This window comes from Aquila chrysaetos, chromosome 19 (genome assembly GCF_900496995.4).
Source record: "Aquila chrysaetos chrysaetos chromosome 19, bAquChr1.4, whole genome shotgun sequence".
NCBI lineage: Eukaryota > Metazoa > Chordata > Aves > Accipitriformes > Accipitridae > Aquila > Aquila chrysaetos.
The window spans coordinates 24,607,401-24,629,786 of NC_044022.1; the positions used below are offsets into that span (position 1 = coordinate 24,607,401).

A 22,386-nucleotide genomic window follows, 5' to 3' on the forward strand; every position below is an offset into this window, starting at 1 on the left:
TAGGACAGGCATGGAGACATTCAAGGTCTTTCCAAGAAGACGATTTTATTGCCAGGTCCACTGGGGAGGGAAGGTGTATGGGAGGGTTATTGGAGGGCTCAGCTGTAGGGTGATATCTAGAGGACCCAGGGAAATAACCAAGAAGATTTTGATACAAATATAAAAATCTCTGTGTGTGTCATGATGGGTACAAGGAATAAATGGGGAAAAGGAGAACAGAAGACACCAGGAGGATGCTAGAGACCGAAATCAAATATTCTGCTTACCCCAAACCTAAAATAGCTCTTGTCTCTGCTGCTTACATGGCAGAAGAGGAGCTATCCCTGCTGCAGTGCAGAGACTTAAGGAGCTGTTCCGCAGGGGCAGATCCCAGGAGCTAAATCCCACTAATCCAAGGGCAGAGCTTTAAGATGCCATCCCTACAATTGCTAAGTTAGATATGAGTACGTCTCTGCACTGAGGCAGTTCAGAATGAGGCAGCCTTGGAGCTCTGCAAGACCTTCACCGAGGAACTAAGGGCTCGGGAGGAGGTACCCCAAGTCGTGAAACCCTGGAGGAGAAGGATGGCCCTCACCAAAAGGGACACAGGAAACTTTTGACACAGCGTGGAGGGTCCCAGAGCACCCACCCAGTTGGAGTGGCCCCTACAAGCAAGGCGTTGAAGGAGGTGGACACCCACGGGGGCTTGCAGGGGAGGCTGACCATGCATCGCCTATCCTTGAGGTGGGACCCACGTCTGAGGACAACCGCTGCTAGCGGTGAGAAGCTGCTCCGCTGGTGGATGGCTCCGTCTGGAGGTCTCTCTCCATCAGGCTAGAGGACCTGCGGGTGCATTTACGGTACTCGCTGCATTGCGGTGCTCGGCGTTACCTGTCTCGGTGGCTGAGGATCCGGGATAAAAATACTTCACCAGTAATGAACAGGTAAGCTGGTGAGGGGCCTGGTATTTTTAGAGCACAAACCTGCTTGGATCAGCAAATTTTCTAAGCCACAGGGTGACACTGCAGATGGCGGGGAGACTGTTGTGGGTGTGAGATTTCTGTGGCTGGCTGGGAAGGGTGAGGTTGTTATTCCCAAAAAGCCTATGGCTCCTAGGCTTTAACCAAGAATATTTTAAGCCAAGGGTGAACACAAAGCTTTTGCCATGACAGTTATTTAACGGTTCTTTATCTAAATTCAAATCATAATCCTCCTTTTCCCTCATTTTGTGATTACCTGTTTATCCAGCTTTCATTTTGCCAGGTTTAAGAGACTCTGCTGTAAGTTGTCCTTGAAAAACCTTTTCAGAAAGTTTTAAAATTACATGCACATATATATGTATCTCTAAGTATATGTATATATGGGTCTATGTATGTGTGTGTGTGTATTTATGTTTGTATGGGGTCTGATTCATGTTCAAAACTCACTGAGGATTTTGGATAGCAAAAGTTGCTGGCTTAGTGCATTTCACCTTTTTATTTTCTTATATGCATGTTTGTCTCTGTGATTTGGGAATTACCCTTCCAAAGAACCCAAACCATAGTGTATCCATAGGTTGCATTTACTGCTGCAGACAAAGCAGACTCACTCTTCACTGCCTGGTTTCACAATATATCGCAAAGCATTTAAAAAAGTTTTTATAAGTGTGCATTAAAGGGTTATGGTATGTCTAACTGGCACTGGCTGGATGCATGTCTGCATGGTGCAGTGGCTTGTGTGGTGCATGTCCATGTGTCTGTGCAGGGTTTTGGCACCTCATAGACTTGCACTTTGAGAACCGTTGTGTAATTTGGGCTGACTCAGCTGGAGCTACATGCACTGAACAAATACGTATACAGGAAGGCAAATGTAATCTACTTTTCTTCCAGCAGCTGGTAATGCACTGCCTGGCTTCCTGAAGAACTTGGCGCAGACCTACCCACCTCTAAAACAATGTCATTTCTCCTGCTGTGTCCTAACAGATTGTTCTGGGTGCTGTCAAGGCACATTAGATTGCATCAGTTCAACACTGGAAATTCATTCAAGACATTTTTCCAGGCTGTCTGGTGGCTGCTGTTGGGAATAATCCTAGTTTGCTCTCCAGCATATTGTTCTGTTTTTAAAATTGGACTGCTCGGACCCTGGAACTGTGACCCCTTCTTTTCCAAAGCCTTTCCCCATGTGGCTGCCAGGTTAGCAGTGGGACGAATAAGTAAAGATCCTTCACTAGATCTTGGCCACAGACTGGATTATGTGGTCCTGCAAGAAGAATGTGAGACATCAAGAGCTCTGGTTAGATTCATTAACTTTGGAAAGCTTTCCTCAGCTTTCATAGGCCCTCTGAACCCTGGCTTCTGTGAGGTGGCTACACTTTTAGGGGAAAACTGGAATAAAGCCATCTTCTCATGGATGTGTATCAATTATAAACTGGATTCCACCATCCACCACCCTACGTTTGCAAGGACCCTGCCCTCTCCAACCCGAGTTTTGTTTACAATAATGAAATATTTTAACTGGGCTCATGTTGGCATCATTGCTTCCAATGAGGATATTTGGATGGACACAGCCAACAAGTTAGCAAGTGCACTCAGGAACCAGGGGCTTCCTGTAGGTATTGTTACATCCATGCGTAAAGGAGAAAAGGGCATTGAAGACACCTGGAATGAGATTAAAGAAGTTGATGGCATCAGAAGTAAGTGCTTTGAGTCTCATTCCTTTTTTTTTTTTTTTTATTTTCTCCAGGGTAGGACTGCATTGTTATCCAATAAGCATAACTTAGAGAATGAAATTTTGAAGTCATTTAAGTCAAGCAGACTATTATCTCTGACCCTAATGGAGCCAAGGCTTCATGTAAAAGAATGCTCTGCATTTTGTATGTGATGGAGATAGGGCAAAATAGTCTTCTACAACATGAAAGACTGGGTCCAGCTTGTCTGAAAAAAAAATATTTAGTAGACGGGTATCTGTTCTTGACCCTGTCAAGTGTAAAGAGATTCTTATAGGAAGGTTTTATATTGATGGTGGTTTGGATTATAGATTATCAAAAATCTCATGCTTTGATGCTGTGTCCTTGCTACCTGTGTTCCATGAAGGTATCAGAAGTGAAATCCAGTGTTATACACCACATACTAAAGCAGTGGAAGGGCTCTTATTGATGTACAGCACGTAGTAAAGAATGATCTTTTTTCTCTTGAGAAAATGTGGGAAAAAAATAATGTTTTTCTGGTTCAGAGCCTTGTTAGGAATTCTGTGATGGATCTCTCATCCTGGATGTACACCTCTGCAGTCAGCACTGTGAATCCAGATGAGGATGCATTGTAGCTAAGACTTTGACTTTTATGCCAAAGACTAACAAGGGTAGCAAGGTGCTCTCTAACTTCCAGCTTTATCAGTGCTCAAATCTATGCTTGTGACCAAATCCACCTTGGGTGGGTTCATTTCATCACCATCACAGCTCTCCATGTAAGTTAGAAATGATGGGCTCCTTTCATAATCAATGGAGAGAACCAGTCCCTCTTCAAACATGATTCATCTGACCAGCTTAAGCTCCATGTTATAGTATGGGATGAATCACTGCCTAGGAGTACCCATTTCTTTTGTGTAATTCAGCAACCTGAAAATGCTCTTGTTCGTTTCAGCTTCTACTTTGCCACAGATACTTCTTCTCCTAAAGAGAAAACACAGCTATGCTAGAGATCTTGCTCCCTCCTGATTTAGTAGTATGCAGGTTTCTTTTGCAACTTTCCTTCCCATCATTGCCCTACTTTGCTCCTCACACTGACTGAGTTTTGAAATGCTGTCTTGGATGAAAGATCAGGAGTGGTTCCTTTCATGAAGGGCCAGTGAGTGCTGTGGAAAGCCTGTTATATACCTGTATTTCAGATCTCCCCACCAGACAGGGGGACATTGGCCCTATGCCATTTTGCAGGCAAAGACACAGACTCTGTGACGGCCAAGCATGGACCAGATATTGAAACACAACACAGTGCCCAACATAAAATCTGTATATATGGTGATAGGGTGAATGGGCGGAGCTTGGGCACTGCTAACGACTGTGTGATGTCTGTCAGCACAGGGCACACGAAGGGAAAGCTCATCTCTCAGTCAATGACAACAATGACCCTGACTACCCATCATGTTAGCCCATGCCTCACTTTTGTCAAAATTTCTCTCCATTCCTCCTTCTGTATGGCTCCAGGCACGGGTAATGTTTACAGCTTCCTTTGCTAGATGTTGCAGTCCTCCAGAGGTAGAACAAAATTGGTGTAGCTCCCAACTTCCTCAGCACATAACATCGATGGGGGACCACTAGTGTCTGACCTGATACAGCAGTTCAGACAGGTCTTTTATTGGGGAGGAGGGAGCTTTTTTGAGTTGAAAACCCCAAATGGATTAACAACACTGTCTGCCATCCTTGTGTTTCAGTTGTCCTCCTGTGCATGCATTCTGTGCTCATTGGCGGGGAGGAACAGGCCACCTTACTCACAAAAGCTCTGGAAATGGGACTAGCAGATGGAAGATATGTCTTTGTTCCATACGACACTTTACTGTACAGTCTTCCTTACCAAAACAACTCATTCAACATCTTTGATAATGACAGCAAGCTCCAGGAGGCATACGATGCTGTGCTGACTGTCACGCTGGAGTCTGGAGAAAGGACTTTCTATGAATCATTCAGGGAAGCTAAAGAAAGAGGTGAAATAACCATGGATTTGGAAGACACCCAGGTAAATATTCTTTCTCTCAGGCTTTTCTGGCACCTGGTAATGGGAGACATGAGACAAGCAACAGTTATAAAGAAAGTACAGGTGAGAGACAACCCAGACTGTATGCTTTTATTTTGAGGAAATTATGGTGAAAGTTGGATGTGGTCTGCATTTGTTTGGAAAGAATATTTCTCCTGGACATCTGGCAATCTAATTCAGTTTGTTCAACTGTAGGACCATGCTGGGAATTCAAGAGAAAAGGGTTGTCTCTGAGGCTCTGAGATTTGGTTTGCACATGCTAACTGCAATAGGCCCAAGATGAAGAGGTGTCTCCTAAGGTGGATAAAGTCCATGGAGTTTGTAAGGCACCAAAATAAGATGTCCACACGCCTGAGAATCTGGGGGGGATGCGACAGACAAACTAAATACTGGATGCTTCTAGAAGGAAATGCTTAGAATCATTGCTGCCTCATTCTTCTTAGCACTATAGTCAAAGTTATTCTTTGTCAGCACAGTTATCTAAATGTCACCAGTAGCCTACAAAAAAATAAATCAGTTGCTACCTTGTAGACATTACAAGAAGAATTGGGGAATCTGTCATACTGGTGAAGAGATGCAGGACTCAGCTGAGCTAATCTTCGAATCTCACTATGATCTTTCAAAAAATTACAAGTACTTTTAAGGCATGATTTATCAGATCTGTATGGATATCTGCTTTAGAAGATGAATCATGCCTTGAAAGCATTCATTTCTTTCCCTTCACTGTAATGAGAGCCCAGGTTGACTATACTGAGTGTAGGGTTCTTCACTGTAGGTGTCTACATCTGATCAATGAATCCCACCACAGATGTCAAATCCTACGGCTCCCAACAGCACTCCTCATTTTATCATGAGTGTATAATCTGTCTTCATTTACCAACTGCGAATGACCATGTGATTGCAAAAGCCACCATCTCTGGTTTTAGGGGAGGGGAAAGTTATAGGTTCCTAAATCAGGTCGGGCACAGAAGGGAGAAATGCAAGGAGAAAAGGCTCTGGTGCCTCAAAGAATGAGTTTGCTGTGGCTCTGCTTTGTGACTTTTACATCTTAGGAATAAACAATATTCTGACAAAGAGGATGGATTCTTTGGGCATGACACTTTTCCTACCTGGTAAGGAGGCAAGCCTCTGACTTTGATATTCTATTTTTGGAAGATGTTTTAGCGCAGTGCTTTGAGGCAGGTTGTGATAAAATGCCAGCTGAACATCAGGCTCAGAGTCTTTGCTCCTCCCATGTTAAAGCAATTTTACATGGTTTTAAAAATATTTTGAAATTGTATTTTGGGAAGCAACCATAAGAAAAGACAGATATTCAAAATCGCACATATATTGGGTCGATCCAGAGATACCTTTGATCTGAGATTCTTCAAACCCATTATCCTGTGAGCCTTAATGCTCAGGTGTCTCAGTTCTTGAGTTTACAGCTTAGCCAGTGGGACATTAGACAGACAACCAGAGGTTGACAGCAGTATATCCTGACCTCAATTTCTTCTGTATTTCTAGGTTTCTCCACTTTTTGGAACAATCTATGATGCCATTTACTTCATGGCAATGGCTATAGACAGTGCTCGAAGGAAAGGAGTCAGAATCTCGGGAGCTAACATAGCTGAGCACACAAAAAACTTCAGTTTCCCTGGATTTAGTCACCGTGTAGAGACGGACAACTGTGGGAAGGGGCTGAGCAACTACGTGATACTGGACACAGACGGTCGTGGGAACCAGCTCTTCCCGACCCACTTGCTGGACATGTCTTCAGACTCTGTGAAAGCCCTAGGCCGGGCCATCCACTTTCCCAGTGGAGCTCCACCCAAGCCAGACTCCAGCTGTTGGTTTGATCCAGATGTTCTCTGCACCGGAGGTAAGAAAGACAAAAAAACAGGGTCAAATGGCATTGGGTCCATGCTTTTTATTTATTTCATCTTTTCTCTTACTCCAGGGGACAGGACCCCAAAGAGAAAACATTAAACTCAAGAAATTCCTATAAATATGACCGGTTGTTGTGCTCTTTGTAATGGGAGCCCTATACAGAGATCCCACTATTGATCCACAAGACTCTTTTTATTTCTTGTTAGGTCAATAAGGTTGTTGCCACTGTTGTGTGCTGGAAAGAGTTTTCCTGGACTAACACTCAACATCTGCCTATTTTGATAGCAATGAATATATGCCAGAGGCTCCAGCCAGCACTGTGTCCCTGTCCTTCTGAGGGACAGGGCACTAAGAGGATTTGCGTTGAAGACAGCCTAAGAGAGCTGCACCGCAGCAGATGCTCTCACCATCTCTCCTGGTTAAACCCAGCTTCTCCACCCAGTTAGCTGTGCAGCTTTAAGGATCATCAGAGCTCACCTCATCAAGAAAAGATGATAATCATTACTCAAAATAATCTGCGTTACTGTAGACAACAGAGGTGGTAATTGAAGACCTAGGGGCAGAGTATCTATACTGCTTCCTGGGTTTGTGAGACTAGGCACTGGTTTTACTTATTATTTTTAATTTGAGGCAACTGTGGTGCAGTTTTAAAGTCTGCAGGGAAACCAAAATCTCCGGGCAGGATACTTAGCCTCCACTTGACATATTTACTTATAATACCAAGCATTTACTCCTACTGCTCCAGGATATGACTTAAACAGACAAAATTAACCACATCTACAGAATATTTCATTCAGCAGCTGAGAAAAACATCCCCCTTGGCTCAGCCATACCTGGTTTAAATCAGTGTCGCTCTATGGAAATTGGAGATAAACTGATCTTACAGCAGCTGGCAAGCTATAGAAGAGACAAATATAATGCTACCATATATCTAATTTTGCACTGCTACTAGGAATGGTGTAGCAATTTAGTATCCATTGCAGTCTATGGAAAAATCCCACTGATTTTTAGAGCGACCACTTTTTATGTTCACACCTTACAAAAGCATAAAGCTCTAGGCACTTGTCAGTGAAGGGGTAATTTATTATTATTACTAATATTTCAGAGACCGAATTTTATGACTAGAATTAAATCCAGGCCTCAGTGTGGCCTTTGTATGAAGTTAGGGTTGGAGTGAGGTTGGATGTGAAGCTGCCAGGCTGCTGTGGTGCCCGACCCCAGCTCCACCAGGAGTGGGGCTGAGCACGTGTTCCCAGTACACGTACACACACACTGCAGACATAGCCAGTCACCGACAGGAGAGCAATGTATTTACAGGCACCGTTACCCACAACCAGCATTGCCGAGACATGGACAACACAAATGGCTTGATCCTCTTCTTATGCACCACTTAATCAGGCTCCAAGCTTGCTATAAGATCTCACAACCCCAGCTCCTGAGCACATATGAATGCATCCTCTGGTAGATGGTCCAAACGTGTAATTCCCCCACAGCCAGCTCTCAAACCCTTTGGTCTTTGCAGGAGCTGGTCTCCAGACTTGTGGTCTCTCATGGGTTGCAGGCTCCAGGACTTCTTATCTTACGTGTTGGTTAGGTTGACGTGAAGTCTACAAATGTCACACACAGGCAGAGAGCACACTAACCCAGGAAAAAAAAATTAGGAATAGGGGCTAAGCAGAAGGTAGGACAGATTGCAATGATCAGGTGCAGCATTTGGCTGGAAAAATGCACAACATGTTTATGTGTGACCAGCATCCCCATCGTCTCCAGTATCCCATACTGGAACATCCCCACCCCCATCCCTCCCTTTCCCCATTTTTGTCCCATAAGAAGTTTCACATACTCCCACAGTCCCCTTAAAGCATCCACTAATGAGTTTAACACAATCCCACAAGTCCCCTCAAGCATGCCATAACTTTGCTCTTTCCCATGAGCCGGTGATAACCTTGCTTTCACTTCTGATTAGTTATAAAGTTCTGGTTGAGCTTCCTCAAGGCTTTGCATCCTTCCTGCAATGGCCCATCCATCAGTGACATGAGCGCTCTGGTCTTTGGTATTGCTTTCGCTATCTCCTATTCCTTAGGGTTTGTTTATCTGGGTGTTAATTTTTTACTTCTCTTGTCTTTTTACTGTCTCTTGTTCACCCCAGTGAATTCTGTGCTCCAACCAGCTCTTGCTCTCAGCTTGTCAGATGCTGCTTCAGTGAATGAAATTGGATTTGGATGTTTTCCACCTGTGGAAGAATCCTCATGTGATGTGTAACTGTGCCCCTACTTCAAGCAAAGGACATGATCAGGGAGAGACCCTTTGCTGTTCCTTGGTTTTCTGCACCCCCTTTCAAATACCATGCTACCTCAGGGCCCTCTGAAGTATGGCCAAGCAGTTTTGGGTTATAAAACGCAATGGTAATAAGCAAAAGAATTTCTCTGAGGCACTTTCTCAAAGGAGATTTGTTCAGACAGCAGAGTCTCTGGGGGCTACCTGAGGAAGCTTAGGAGACAGCACCAGCAAAAAAAACCCCTGATTGAATACAGAAGAAAGCATTAACAAACTCCACATTATTCCTACCACATTGTGGTCTGGGTAACAGATTCTCTCTGAAAATGTTAGAAGGCCATGCAGAGATGTGAAATGGGACTTTCATACCCCTACACTTCATCACTGGTTTGTCCAGGAGGCATTTTCTCCTTTGTCCAGCAAGGAAACCAACCCATGCTGCTGTGACAGGGCTATTTAAAGCTTATTCTCTCTTTAATAACAAGTTTCATAGCAGGCAAACACAGCCCCAGGGCACTAGGTCTCCTGCAAGTCTGCTTCTAAGCTGATCCCATCCTTCCTTTTCCATGGATTTAGCATTGTGCAAGACCTTTATGGGATGTGTTCTGGCTCCACACTCACACCAGTCCTTCTGGAGGAGAACACATGTTTGGCAGCTCCCTTGCCCCCTAGGGATGAACATTGGGTTGCTGTCATTTGCTCTTATGAAGACCGCAACCCTCTGACTTTGTCCATGTGTGAAGAACAAACCGTGTCCTTCAGGCCAGCTTGGTGTGCTCTTGCTCATTCCTGTATTCAAGGTGAGCACCTCCTGGAGAAAGCTGGCTGTGTCTCCATTGCACTTTGGTGAAGTAAAACCTTGGTCTACATCCACACTGTCTGCGAGGTGGAGAAATGGGTGTAGAGCATCCACTGTACTGTGCCCGTATGTCTTCTCAGATGGAGCTGTACAGGGCTAGTTCCAGGCTGGAGCATGAAAGCCGAGTGACTTCTTATACAGAATTATAGTATGATAGAATCATAGAATAGTTTGGGTTGGAAGGGATCTTCAAAGATCATCAAGTCCAACCCCGCCATCTAGTCCAACCCCCCACTAGATCAGGTTGCTCAAAGCCCCGTCAAACCTGACCTTGAACACTTCCAGGGATGGAGCATCCACAACTTCTCTGGGCAACTTATGCCACGGTATCTGTAAGATCAATCAGGGACTGGGGCCCTGGGCTGAAGCAGAAATTAAGTCCAAACCCAGCAGGAAAATCTCAGCTAAAATGCTTTGTCTTTTCCTGAAAAGAACACCAGTTTTCAAAAATGCCTGCAGCTTTCACTGGGAAGCTCTAGGTTTCAGTGCTTGCAAAAAGGCCTGTGATTTAGGTGCAAGCATGACAGAATTATGAACCTTTTAACAACCTAAATTTCTCCCTGCTTGTTTGTGTTTAAAGATCTCTGAATACAGACAGAATAAATTAGAAGAAAAACAGAAGACACAAGAGACAGAGTCAGCAGACAGTTCCCACTGGAATTTAGCTTATCCACTCATGTCAGCTTTCCTTAGCTCTCCAGCAGACACTTATGAGCAAAGTATCTGTTTCCAGTACTTTCTGTTGATGGGCCCGTTGAGGAAAACATCAACCACCTTCTTCTTGTCTTCTGCTCTTCTCAGCATTAGAAAACTGTAGCAGGGAATGAAAATTCCCAGATGGGCTGGTGACTCACGCTGGCCGTCAGTTTGGTACCACATGCTAAAGATTTTACAGCGTTTCAGTTCCTGGAGAGAAGAGGGTCAAATGTTCAAAAGTTATGAACTTTGCAAAAGCTGCCTCTAAAACTTAATACTTCCCTGTGAGTCCAATCTTTATTTAGTTGAAGAAAAACTATTTTTCCACTGATCCAGGGCTCTAGGTCTGGTATAGAAAAAAAGTGCAAGGAAATAAATAATTAAAGTAGTTGCAGTTTCATGTAAATAAAGTCAGTAAGTATTTGTGTATTGACAAATTAACATTTCATAAAAATTGCCTTCTAGCATTCTCCTGGCTGAATATTTCACTTTTTAATCTAATGGTCTGATATCAATATTTTTAATATTATTGCCTAAATCAAAGGGATTTTCTAATTCACTGATTCTTTTCCCCTCTTTGCACAGGGATTGAGCCTACAGTCATGATTTTGGGAGCAATGTTAATATTTGCCCTGGTGCTTTGTGCTGTGGGCCTGGCTTCTCTCATCAGGTGAGAACTGGAGTATGTATTTGATTTGGTGCCACTTTTAGCTTCTGTGGGAGACTTGCACTTTAGCCAGCAGTTTAGACCATGTGAACACATAGCAGGTTTGACTGTGGTCTTTGCTCTCCAGCCACATATCTCTTCACTAAGTGGCTTGAGCACTGCGGGCATTGGGTCTGCAGTCTCAGGAGCAACTGTTTTACCCTTAATCCAGTCCAGGTTTGGAAGAACATTGCACTCTGTTGCTGGAAGGACTAGCTGGATGACGGCTCTGAAGCATTAGGAAGTTGACTATCACTCTGGAAGTGCAAAGTGTGCCGTACAAACCAACGACGGGAATCTTGTTTAAGAACATCACAGCGGAGACTGAGTGGGCTACCATGTTAAATGTCTTTTTTCTTATTCCAGATCATTCTTCCCTGGATATCTGTCCCTGATACAATCATGTTTCCTATGAAGCACCTAGGCTGACCCTCTTTACTTTCTCCATGTACTAAAGAGAGAGAGAGAATATCTCTGGAGAGGTTTCAGAGCAGTTACTTAGGATACCTCTTTATTACCAAGCTGATTCACTCCCTGTTTTGAACTAGAGTCCAGCTCCCTGATCATTAACGTTGTGTATATATTAGTCTGGGCATGGGATCATTGGGGCAAATGAAGTAGTCTGCTGGGGAAATGACAGTTTCCAACAACTGCATAGGTCACACTTGCGTCTCAACTCTATATCCAAGGTAGACCCAAGGCAGCATGGACTGGGTGGTCCAGGAGCTATGGGTTGCTCTTTGGCAAGGACACTATGGCCATAAGCTAAGGTAATCTGCTCCAAACTGGCCCCTGGAGTAATCTGTCTCTCATTATTAATGTCTACATGATGCATGGCTGAAATTAGAGTGAAATTTGACTGAAATTAGAAGACATATTTACTTAAAAGCAATGAGTTCAGCAGAGCAGGGTTCTTGGATTTTCCCATCCAGCTCTGCCTCTCAAATCATCCCAAAACATGTTTTCTCTCCACTACTGAATCATCCCTCCAAACCCAGATGATATAAGGCCACCCAGCAAGCAACACCCCAAACAGTTCCCCTACTTATAACACACAGCTGCTTCTGATACCTTATAATTGCGGCACTGAGGAGGTTGCCTCCATCCACCAGCACTTTAAAGCCCTTGGCCATCAACCTCTACAATTACGTAAATAAAAGACAATCTTTCTGCCTACTCTACTTGTAAGCTGTTCCACAAGTACCAGACTGTGCTTGGGAAGGCTCAGTCATGAGTAAAGATGTATGGCCATCTGCAAGGGAAAAAAAAAAATTCTAACATGACTCAGACAATAATTTATGTTAGGGAAGGGCATGTCTGGAACTAAATTTAAACCACAGCATGGTCTGAGTTCAGATGTGGGAGCTCTGGTCTTAGCTCTGCCAGGGATATGCCGCATGACTTTAATTAATGAGTCACTCTACTCTCTGTGCTTTGCTTTCAGCAGAGGGGTGCTTTCCTCCATGCCTGGGGGAGAGGACATGGTTGACTGAGCAAGGTGAAAAGTACTTAAGTAGTAAGTTTTTTGCATGAAGCTGAGTTGGGTGGCTTCGGACAAAGCAGTTAGAGAAAGATTATGAAAAATCACCCTAGGTGATGCCTGTGGCCATATGGCCAAGGCTCCCTCTGAACTCCAAAAAGCTGTCTGTGCTCTTCTCAAATGCCTGGAGTGGTACATGGTGATCTATGGATATTTTGCGAAGTGGATTCCTTCTACAGTACAGTTAGCAAAAGGCATCCTATTGCCCACCTCATCAGGAAAAGTCTTAGGAGTGTGCAGATCAGACATCTGCTGTAGTGTAAACAAAGTTCCTTAAACAAAAAAAGTGACATTGAGGGCAATGGGGGAGCTTTCATTTCCCTTGTCTGTTCCTGCTTGGTGAGGTTTTGGCTGCCTAATAGATATAGTGCGCTTTGTGCTCAGTGTCAGACCTTGACGTCTGTTGAAATAGTGGGTTCAAAATGATGGGGTGTGACTTCTGCCTCTTTCCTGAGTCCCTAAAATGGCCATGTGGTGGGTATTAGTGTCAGATGTATCCCAGCTAAAAACTAACAATGAAACTCTGGAATACTTCATATTGATTTGCACAAAGTGGACGTAAGCCTGTTTGAACTATCCCATGAACACGTAGTCCTTGACAGTACACCATTTCTTGTTGTGGTCTCTTCTGCCTTGCAAATTCAAGGGAAGCTGGGCGAATAGCAGGATGCAGTCAAGCAACAAATAACGTCTTTGCTGGTCTGATGACTATACTGAATTTTCTCTCTTGCCCGAAGCAATTCTGCAAATCTGGTAGACTATCAAGGAGTGCAGAGAGTCACCTCTTGGAAAACAGGCAGCAGCATCCTGTGGAGATGCCAGAAGCACTTTTGTCCTGTATTACACAGTGCGTGATAGACATCCCATCTGGCTCAGGTCCTGGAAGTAGATCTGAATCAGCACAGTCTTCTTGATCTAATTACTCCTGACCAAGAAGAACAGCACTGGTTCAGCAATATTGCTTCCAAGACCTCCATGCCGCATTGCACTACACCACACACACCAAACTGCTCATCCCCTGTAGCTTTTCCCTCTGTACGAGCTTGCGGTCATTGCAAGGAGGTATCTGGCTGTGTGCTTCATACTGCACCATGCTACAATATAGAGATTCAGCCAGCACATTTTGACGGTGACTTGCATCCAGGTAGCTTTTATAAATTACCTGTGGTTCAGTTTCAGGCCCTAAGAAAGGCTGGTGTGCCTGAGAGCTGTTTGCTTACCAGCCAGATTGGCTGGTCTAATAAAAACTGTTATTCTGTCCTAATGGAGAATGATTTGGAATATGAAAAATAAAACCAAGCAAAACAAAGTATGCATTGCATACACATCCAATTCATATTTCTAACCAGATTGACTCAAGATGTCTATTTGTGATGAGACCCTTTGAGATTATAGCTTTTGTTGTCTGTGAATTGGGTAACCCTTGCTGTTTGACTGAGGGGTTTTCAGTCCAAGTCAGGACATCATGGTTTGTCTACTGCTTTCACCCATGTCCATCCCTGCTGCCACACCACATGCTGCACTTTCCTTTGCTAAAGGGAAGCCAGATGTAGGGGACTCAATGGTGGTTAAACTGGTTACCTACCTAAAAAATGATAACTGTGGCTCTCCAAATCTCCCAGGCACAGTATCTTGAACAGCCAGCTATTCAGGGGACCTAACAAGATAATACTGACCTTGGATGACCTCGTCTTCATCAACCCAGAGCTACATAAAAAGGTAAGTCCTTCCACTCATGAAAGTAATCTGGTGGGACCCTCGAAGACAGGTTTGCTGTATGGTATTCGCATACCCATGAAGGTCTGGGAAGTCATTTCCTTCACCATGCCTCATTTGCCCCTGCGTATCAGAAAATTTCCAATATGCTGAGTGGTTTTGAGTCTTGGATGAGATGCACATGCACTGTCAGAGCTGTTATGCTGATGTAAAATTGTACCCTTGGTTGTGTTTATTCTAACAGCCAGGGCTTATTCTTTGTTCTTGAGGTTGGATGGCAAAGTATAGTTCACGTCCATCTTAGCGTCTGCATCCAAACTACCTAATGAGAACCATTCCTGGCCTGTGCTGGCTCCTGCCCGGAGCTGGGGCTCTCCTGAGGGACTGTTATTTGACAGAGGCCAGAGCCATGCCCAGGACCGTGCCAACGATATGGACTGCTGTGGAGCAATCCCTTTGCCTAGGTCACTGGCACAGATACAGGCTTCTTGTCCATGCCAGAGGACATGCTTCCCTGTGCCTTGCTCGGAGACACTCCTGCCTCCTTTGGTGCCTCCCCTAAGCCACGGCATTTCCATCGCCTAAAGTGCCGCTGTAATGTTTCCAGGCCTAAACAGCCTTTTAGAGGTATTCAGAGAGGTGAGATGGGAAGTTTGGGAGGACTGGGAGGTTGCTAGCATGGGTGAAATGTATGGCCCGAGGCGGAGCTGGAGTGGAGGTTTATACCCAAAGGCAGTAACTCTCTTTTCTTGCCTTCCAGAGGCTGACCTTGGACAGTCTGACTGATGCAAACAGCGTAGCAGCCGAAGGCAGAAGCTTGAAATCCATAACCCGCTCCTTTTCCTTGAAGAGCACCGCTGCCACCCATGAAACCTCCAACGTGGCTTTGTATGAGGTAGGTAGGAACCTTGTGCAGCCTTCTGTTCACTGAGCTGCTCAAGTGAGGGAAGTCTTGGGCTGCAGTACTATAGGTCCCAGGATGGGGACACTGCTGACGGACCCTAAGGGTGAAAATAAGTTACTCTCAAACATGGACTTACCTGTGTTTAAGGTGACTTTACCCCAGTCCTCACCCTGACATTTGGAGTCATGTGGGGTGGTGGTATTCGACATTCATATATAGCGTTGCCAGGTCTGGTCCCTGTTAGAGATGTCACCACCTAAAGGCACCATGAAGAACCTTTCTTACAAGACAGCCTTTAGGTAGTGACATCTCCAGTAAGGACCTTTTTTACAAGACAGGATCCAAATACATAGAATAAAGGCTATCAAATTCCCCTTTGTGCCAATAGGACTGTATGGAGTTTAAGCAGAAGCAACGGCCAAGAAAACTCAGCCCATCCATCGGTTCTTTCCTGAAAACACAGCTTTTTGAAAAAATGGCATGGCAATTTTTCCTGAAAAGGAGCAAAATAAACTGGATCATTAATGCCAGAGAAAAGCTCTGGACAGAGTTACTTTCCTTTTTAATCAATTTATCATTGTTTATCAGATACTAATACACCTTCCAGGTATGAAGTTCTGATCCAGGTGAAGGTCCTGCCTCACCCCATTTTTTGAGGGTTTGCTGTGGATATTTTTATTTGTGTGCAGTATAGAAAGAATCTACTGCCAAGAACATTGAAAATCCCCAGCCCCTTGCACAGTCAAGGATCTGGAATTCACACCTAGGTCCCAATGTTAGCTGTTGCTCAGATGCTTGCTCTGTCATTCACCCACCTGTATTGTGGACAGGGAGACTGGGTGTGGCTGAAAAAAATTGAGACGGGAGCAGTTCACAATCTGCGGCAAAGCTCCACCAGCGTCTTGAGGAAGGTAGGAACTGGGGATGATGGGGCACGTGGAGGGAAGGTTGCTCCGGGGACTTTTGCAGCTGCGGGGTATTTTTATTCTCCTTGTCTCCTGTTTATCCATTGAATCACGCATCATGGCTGTCAATGAGTCTTGCCCGGTGAAATCTGGTGGAATGGACCATGCACGATTGCATCTGACAAACTTACGCATGTGTCAGAGTCAGCAGCTTGCAAAACCCCACCCTGGACCTGCCGCTTCAAAGCTGGTGCAAGGCTGAATGTACAATGAGTCCTCTGAGCGACCTTGTGTGCAAAGGCAGAGTGGTTTGGAGGAAATCGTGCCTGCCTGTGTCAGGGCACGATGATGCACTGGTAGCTATTTTCACGTGTTATTTGTTGACAGTGCGGCACAGACACGGTTGTGCATTTCTCTGGGATTTGCTTTGTGTCTACAGCTAGGGTGCCTGTTAGAAGTTTACTTTTAGTCTTCAATTTTATTATTATTACTAAATGACAAGCAAATGCATTTATTTTCCAAATTCAAGGCCATTAGTTGTTGGCAGCTACTGCTAACGTAGGAGTGGCATTTTTATGCACATAAATATAACAAATTTACCAGGGCATGTCTCCAAAGGCACCATTGATGGATGACTTTGGATCCTCCAGGCATGGTACTGCTTTCCAGATGAGACCAGAGCTGGTGCAAGTTTCCACATGCTGAACTCAGTTTACCTCAGAGAAGCCATTTTGTCCTAGTGAAAGATCCAATCCAGCTTGTCTAAAGAAAAACAAATTTCTGTTCAGTTTGCTTTTGCTGTCTTGTTTTCTTCGTCTTAATGGATAGGCTAAGAAAAGCAGAGCTTAAAAAGAGTGTGGGATGGCTGAAAGTAAGCAGCAGAGAGGTTTGCTTCCCCATCCTTGTGTGAAAGACTGGGAGTAGAGAATGAGAAGGACATCTAATGATACAAAGCAGCTTCCGAGCAGATGTCTGGCTGACTTGGTCTTGCTGTGATTCACCATCTTGTTTCAGATGAAAGATCTGCGTCATGAAAATGTGAATCTGTTCCTGGGCTTTTTCTCTGACTGTGGCATCTTTGCTGTAGTGACGGAGTACTGCTCCCGAGGAAGCCTGGAGGACTTGCTGAGAAACGAAGATATGAAACTGGACTGGATGTTCAAGTCCTCTCTCATGATGGATCTAATTAAAGTAAATCCAGTGCTCCTGCTGAGGCATGACCTGCATGTAACTTCTATATTGACATAGCTATTTCATCCATGACTTTGGGATTTTTATAGTAACGCAGGGAAAACCAATGTGAATGTAACTACACCGGTATACAGGGTCTTTAATGGAGACCTCTTATTCTTGTTGTTACCATCTGAGAGAAGCACTGGGTAATAGGACTACATCCACGCAGCAGGATGAGAGGTTAAAACTACACATCAGGCTAGAACTGATCACCTAGAACAATGAAGTTTGCGACAAATTCATACTTTCCAAAGGCCCTTTCTTATCATAAATCAGACATGCCTCTAGCATCGAACCAAACCGTAGTCATCTCCTGTCACAGGATGGCTACACATGTGGTCACTTTAGAAGAGGGTTCACACACTTCCAATCATGTCCCATGTGTTTCCATCCCCTAATAGTGAACTACCAATCTGGGACAGGTGGCCCACAGAGGGTAGACTGCCAGAACCATTCTTGAAGCCCATGATCCACCTTCTGATCCTCCTTGAGGGTGCTGGGTAAGGGCAACCAGCTCTTGATGGTTTCCCTTGACCAAACCATTGGGTACCACTTCTGTCCACCTTCTTAACCCTTAACAACTTCTGAGTGCAATGAGTCCTAGGGCTACAGAGGGAGGCATCTGACTGTTCCTAAAGCTGCCAGTCCTTTCCAGTATTCCTTTAGGGTGCAGATAGCCCAATTCTTGTTCCTAATCCATTTCTGAACTTTTCCCACAGTTTCATGGGCTGATCAGCACTGCATTTGACATAGAGTCAATGCTGTATTTGATGCCATCCCAGGTGACAATTTGGCTTGATGTGTCTGAATGATGACAGATAATATAATTCTTAGGGAACAGCCTCAATCTTTTCTGTGTTTCACAGGGAATTAGGTATTTGCATCACCGAGATTTTGCCCATGGACGTCTCAAGTCTCGTAACTGTGTTGTGGACGGCCGGTTTGTGCTGAAGATCACTGACTATGGTTATAACGAGCTCTTAGAAGCACAGAAATGCCCGTGTATTCAGCCACCCCCAGAAGGTAGGTGCCATAAGGAAACATTTTTTTTTAAATATCTGTCCATTGATTTAACAGATGCTTGTCCTAATGCAATTGTAGGCCAGTGGCCCCATAAGGATTTATGTGCTCAATCTCATGACATCTGGTTATCTGTACACAATGCATTCTTACAGGAAAGGATAAGCAAAATTTTTTCAGAATTCCTGAAAGTGAAGTGAATAGCAGGGTGTCATGGTAAGGAAAAAAAGATTTTATTGTAAGCAGTGACAGAACTTAAGCTTGTTGTAGTTGGAGAAGGATTTAAATGCCCCTGAAATCTGATCAATCTTGGATTTCTGTGACTGGTGGAATTGGCTTCACATCCTTAGCCCCAACCCTATATTTGAAATTTTAGGTTAACCCAAGTGCAAAGAGCCTTGTTTTGTAAAACAAAGCCATCTGGAACACAAGATGATACAGGTCTCTTTGAAACAGGTCCTCTACATGCCAGTTACCAAAGGCTGCCGCATGACATACCTACCACTTAGGGACAGCATCTTATGGGACCAGGTTTGGAGACTTTGACAGGATTTCTTTCACCTGGCCATTGCCTTGGGGTTCCTTTGGTATCTCAGCTTATTCTTGAAACCTGGTTTCAAGCAGTATGTAGTATTTTGATCCCTCTGTCACAGTATTTGTTTCCTACACATTTCCAGTGTCTCAGATAGGGCAGTTGCCAGAAGACTTCTTCTCCTCTCTTACAAAAGTTATATATATTGCAGTAGCTGAAATGTTCCTTATTCCCATTACTCAGAATGCACAGTTACCAGGGTAACTTGGATTATAAAGACTGATCGTACTTCAAACTGCCACAAGCTGCTTTTACAGAAACTATTTTCATCTAAGAAGAACTACAGAATATATTTTATTATATTTTATTAACTGTTGCTTTGTAAAAGAGCAGAAACAGTAACAAGAAATCCAGGCTTCAGTGCCAGCATTTTGTCTGAGTGATATTTTCAAACAAAAAAAAGGTGTTAACGCTTTTGGCAATGGTGTGAAGACTTCTTATGTAGATGTTTAAGGCTGGTGTTTTAGCATGTAAATTGTTAGTATAGCAAATATTTTTTTAAAGGTAGAGTGAAAGTTGGAAAATTAAATTTTTTGTCAGCATGGAAGTTTAATATTTCTAACACATCACAAGAAATAAAAGACTTGATCCAGTAAATAATGAAGTATGTTCCAACCTTTCCTCAAATGACTGAAATGAAGTGTTCATTTAAGCGCTTAATTTGCAATAGTCTGAGCTCAAGTGTAAGAAACGTGATGCTCTTGATTTTTTTAGAATTGCTGTGGACAGCTCCTGAGTTACTGAGGGACCCAGACATGCTCAGAAAAGGCACGTTCAAAGGGGACATTTACAGCTTTGCAATCATCCTACAAGAAGTGGTTGTTCGGGGTCCACCATACTGCATGTCAGAACTCTCCGCTGAAGGTAGGCAACTATTTCAGTACATTTTTAAGGCTTTACACAGAGTGCTCAAAAGACATCTGGCCAAGCCCCTTGAGTAAAACATTAGTATGGAAATAATGTCCCAATCTCATGACCTTTCTCAGTGACAAAAGGCTGTTTTCAACAAAACATCCATAATAAACATCAAAATGTGTGGTTCTGATCTCAGCCGCGGTACATGACTCATCACTGCTATCAGTGGGGTTGGAGTTCTGGGTACCCCCAAGACGATTCAGAGCTGGCCAGCAGTCAGACCCCTGCAGCACCTCCAGTTCCCCGTCAAAACTTTGACTTTTCATCATGGTGTGGAGTGAAATCTGGTGGCAGAATTTCCCATAGCTTGCAAACTCCTTTGATTCCCACTCTTCAGCCCTTTTATGTATGTCATGGTGTTGAGGTTTTTGAGCTGGACCCCTTGCTAGCATCCTGTTTGTGCATCTGCCCATCTATTTTTCCTTAACTACTTCCCCATTTAAAGAGGTTCTCTCTTCAGCAGAGATCAAGGTGATACATCATGACCCAACTGACATACATAAGGTGGCTTGTATCAGAAACAGCAAATAGGTGAACTCCTTAGGAACTGCCCATGGTGCAACTCTTATTAGTTCAAACCGTGTTGTCCATGCACAGGTAGAGCAAACACATTGCAGTCAGGGTCAGGTCACAAGCACTTGAACAGGGAGGGGGTGAGAACAATCAAAAAAGAGCTGATTTCAGTGAAGGACCATTCTCAAGTTTTAAGCTGGACAGTCACCAAGTGGGGTATGGCCATTTAGTATCTGCCTGTTCAGCACCTGGAAGAATAGGGCCCTGACCTTGCTGCACCCCAAGCTGCTGCAGCAATGCAATGACAATGATGGCTGTAATGTAATCCGCTCTGTAATTCAGAGCTGGACCCATGATGTAGCCTATGATGTAATTAGCAGGTGTCCCCCCACCTAGTCCCCATGGGGAACCTCCAGCAAATGTTGCACGTAGCGCACTCCAGTTTCCTGACCTGATAAAATGATGAATTTCTACTCATTGTGTCCTAATCCTCAAGGAACTTTCACTTGTGGCGTGAACTTTCAAACCATCTGGGGAAGGCATTTCCCCTTGGCTGCCCCTGGAAATATTTGGGCCAGGTGCTTTGTTTAGTTCATTTGGTGGAGACTGGTGGGATGAGCCAAAGAGCTTTAAAGTAAACTGTCAACACTGAAAAGCTTTGGGTACTCACAGTAACAGCTGTGGAAATGCAGGGCTCCTGCCAGAAAGCGGGTGGTTTTCTCTCCATTTGACTGCTCTCCACTACACAAAATGAAACCTTCAAGTACAATCACTTTGGGTTTTTTTTTAAGCAAGAAGATACAGTTCTACCTTACAAAACCCACATTTCCTCCAGGATATTCTTACCAAGAAATACCTAAATTGAAGTCAGGGTTGGGTTCAGACATCACACTCCCCCATCCGTGCTTCAGCTTTCAACAAAACCTGCAGCTCCGCTCCTTCGCTGTAGTGCAGTTTTATCTAAAAACCGCAGATTCAAGGACTGATTTCTCAGGGTCTGAAAGCCCAAGCCCAGCTCCTTATTAGTCTTATTTAATCTCTAGATAGGGAGTACTTCCCAGACGTTGTTTTGAACCCGAACTCCCCCCCCTTAAAATACTTCCCACTGTCTCCGTTCCCATCAACCTCCTACACACTGGTTCCCAGTTAACAATGAAGCATCAGAGGCTGGTATCCTTCCTGTCTGGGCTCAACCATAACCCTCTGCTCCCTTAGAGGACTGCAGATCCTAATGGAGGGAGTCAGAGGCAATTTCATTAAATACAAGTCTGCAGGCTCACACATCCATCTGTCACACAACCTTCCCCCATCCAGCCACTTTATTTCTCGTAACATGGTTCTCCAGGGACAAGAAGGCAGATGAATCTCCTGTCTTTTAAATCCTCCAAGAGACTCCTGGCAGAGGAAAGCAGAAACCCCCAGCTTCATTTGACACAGCCATTGGGTGCTGAGGAATAACAGTGATGGCTGAAGGAGCGAGCAAGGGACAGATGAAAAGGTCTATGTCCTTTGTCCCCACCAAGACCCTCCATCTCACAACATGCTTCCCATTCTTCTCTTTGTCACAGAAATTATAAAGAAAGTGAAGAAGCCCCCTCCCCTGTGCCGCCCAAACATAGCCCCTGAGCTGGCCCCCCTGGAGTGCATCCAAGTAATGAAGCAGTGCTGGAGTGAAGCCCCCGAACGACGTCCAACCTTTGAGGAGGTATTTCATAAGGTCAGTGAGTAGAGCAGCAGGTGCAATCCTTTGTTTGTACTTGGCAGTAAAGTGCATTTTTTTTCTTCAAGTGAGCCCTTAAATAATGATTAAAGAAGTCCCAGAGCTCTAATCTTGCCTTTGCTATTGGGTTATTTTGTGGGTTGTGGTGTCTGGCTTACACCTTGTCCTGAACTTGGGCTGCCATGGTACCACCCCATGGGGTGTGAAGCAGGCGGGACATG

General features: G+C 44.3%; 1 protein-coding gene across 5 annotated transcripts in view; it reads left to right on the top strand.

Annotated features, from left to right (window-relative positions):
* Nucleotides 1-439: 439 nt before the first annotated feature.
* The window catches only part of GUCY2F (guanylate cyclase 2F, retinal), a 49,336-nt gene continuing 27,389 nt past the window's right edge, over nucleotides 440-22,386 (top strand). For 2 of the 5 annotated variants that reach the window (XM_030043110.1, XM_030043112.1), the window contains exons 1-12: nucleotides 440-923; nucleotides 1,848-2,650; nucleotides 4,384-4,685; nucleotides 6,207-6,561; nucleotides 10,987-11,071; nucleotides 14,270-14,366; nucleotides 15,124-15,258; nucleotides 16,098-16,178; nucleotides 17,187-17,363; nucleotides 18,272-18,428; nucleotides 19,732-19,881; nucleotides 22,014-22,162. In XM_030043110.1, the coding sequence (XP_029898970.1) occupies nucleotides 1,912-2,650; nucleotides 4,384-4,685; nucleotides 6,207-6,561; nucleotides 10,987-11,071; nucleotides 14,270-14,366; nucleotides 15,124-15,258; nucleotides 16,098-16,178; nucleotides 17,187-17,363; nucleotides 18,272-18,428; nucleotides 19,732-19,881; nucleotides 22,014-22,162 (2,427 nt within the window). In that variant the 5' untranslated portion in view covers nucleotides 440-923; nucleotides 1,848-1,911. The remainder of the gene's footprint in view (nucleotides 924-1,847; nucleotides 2,651-4,383; nucleotides 4,686-6,206; nucleotides 6,562-10,986; nucleotides 11,072-14,269; nucleotides 14,367-15,123; nucleotides 15,259-16,097; nucleotides 16,179-17,186; nucleotides 17,364-18,271; nucleotides 18,429-19,731; nucleotides 19,882-22,013; nucleotides 22,163-22,386) is intronic. The other 3 variants (XM_030043111.1, XM_030043114.1, XM_030043113.1) reach the window with 3 other exon arrangements.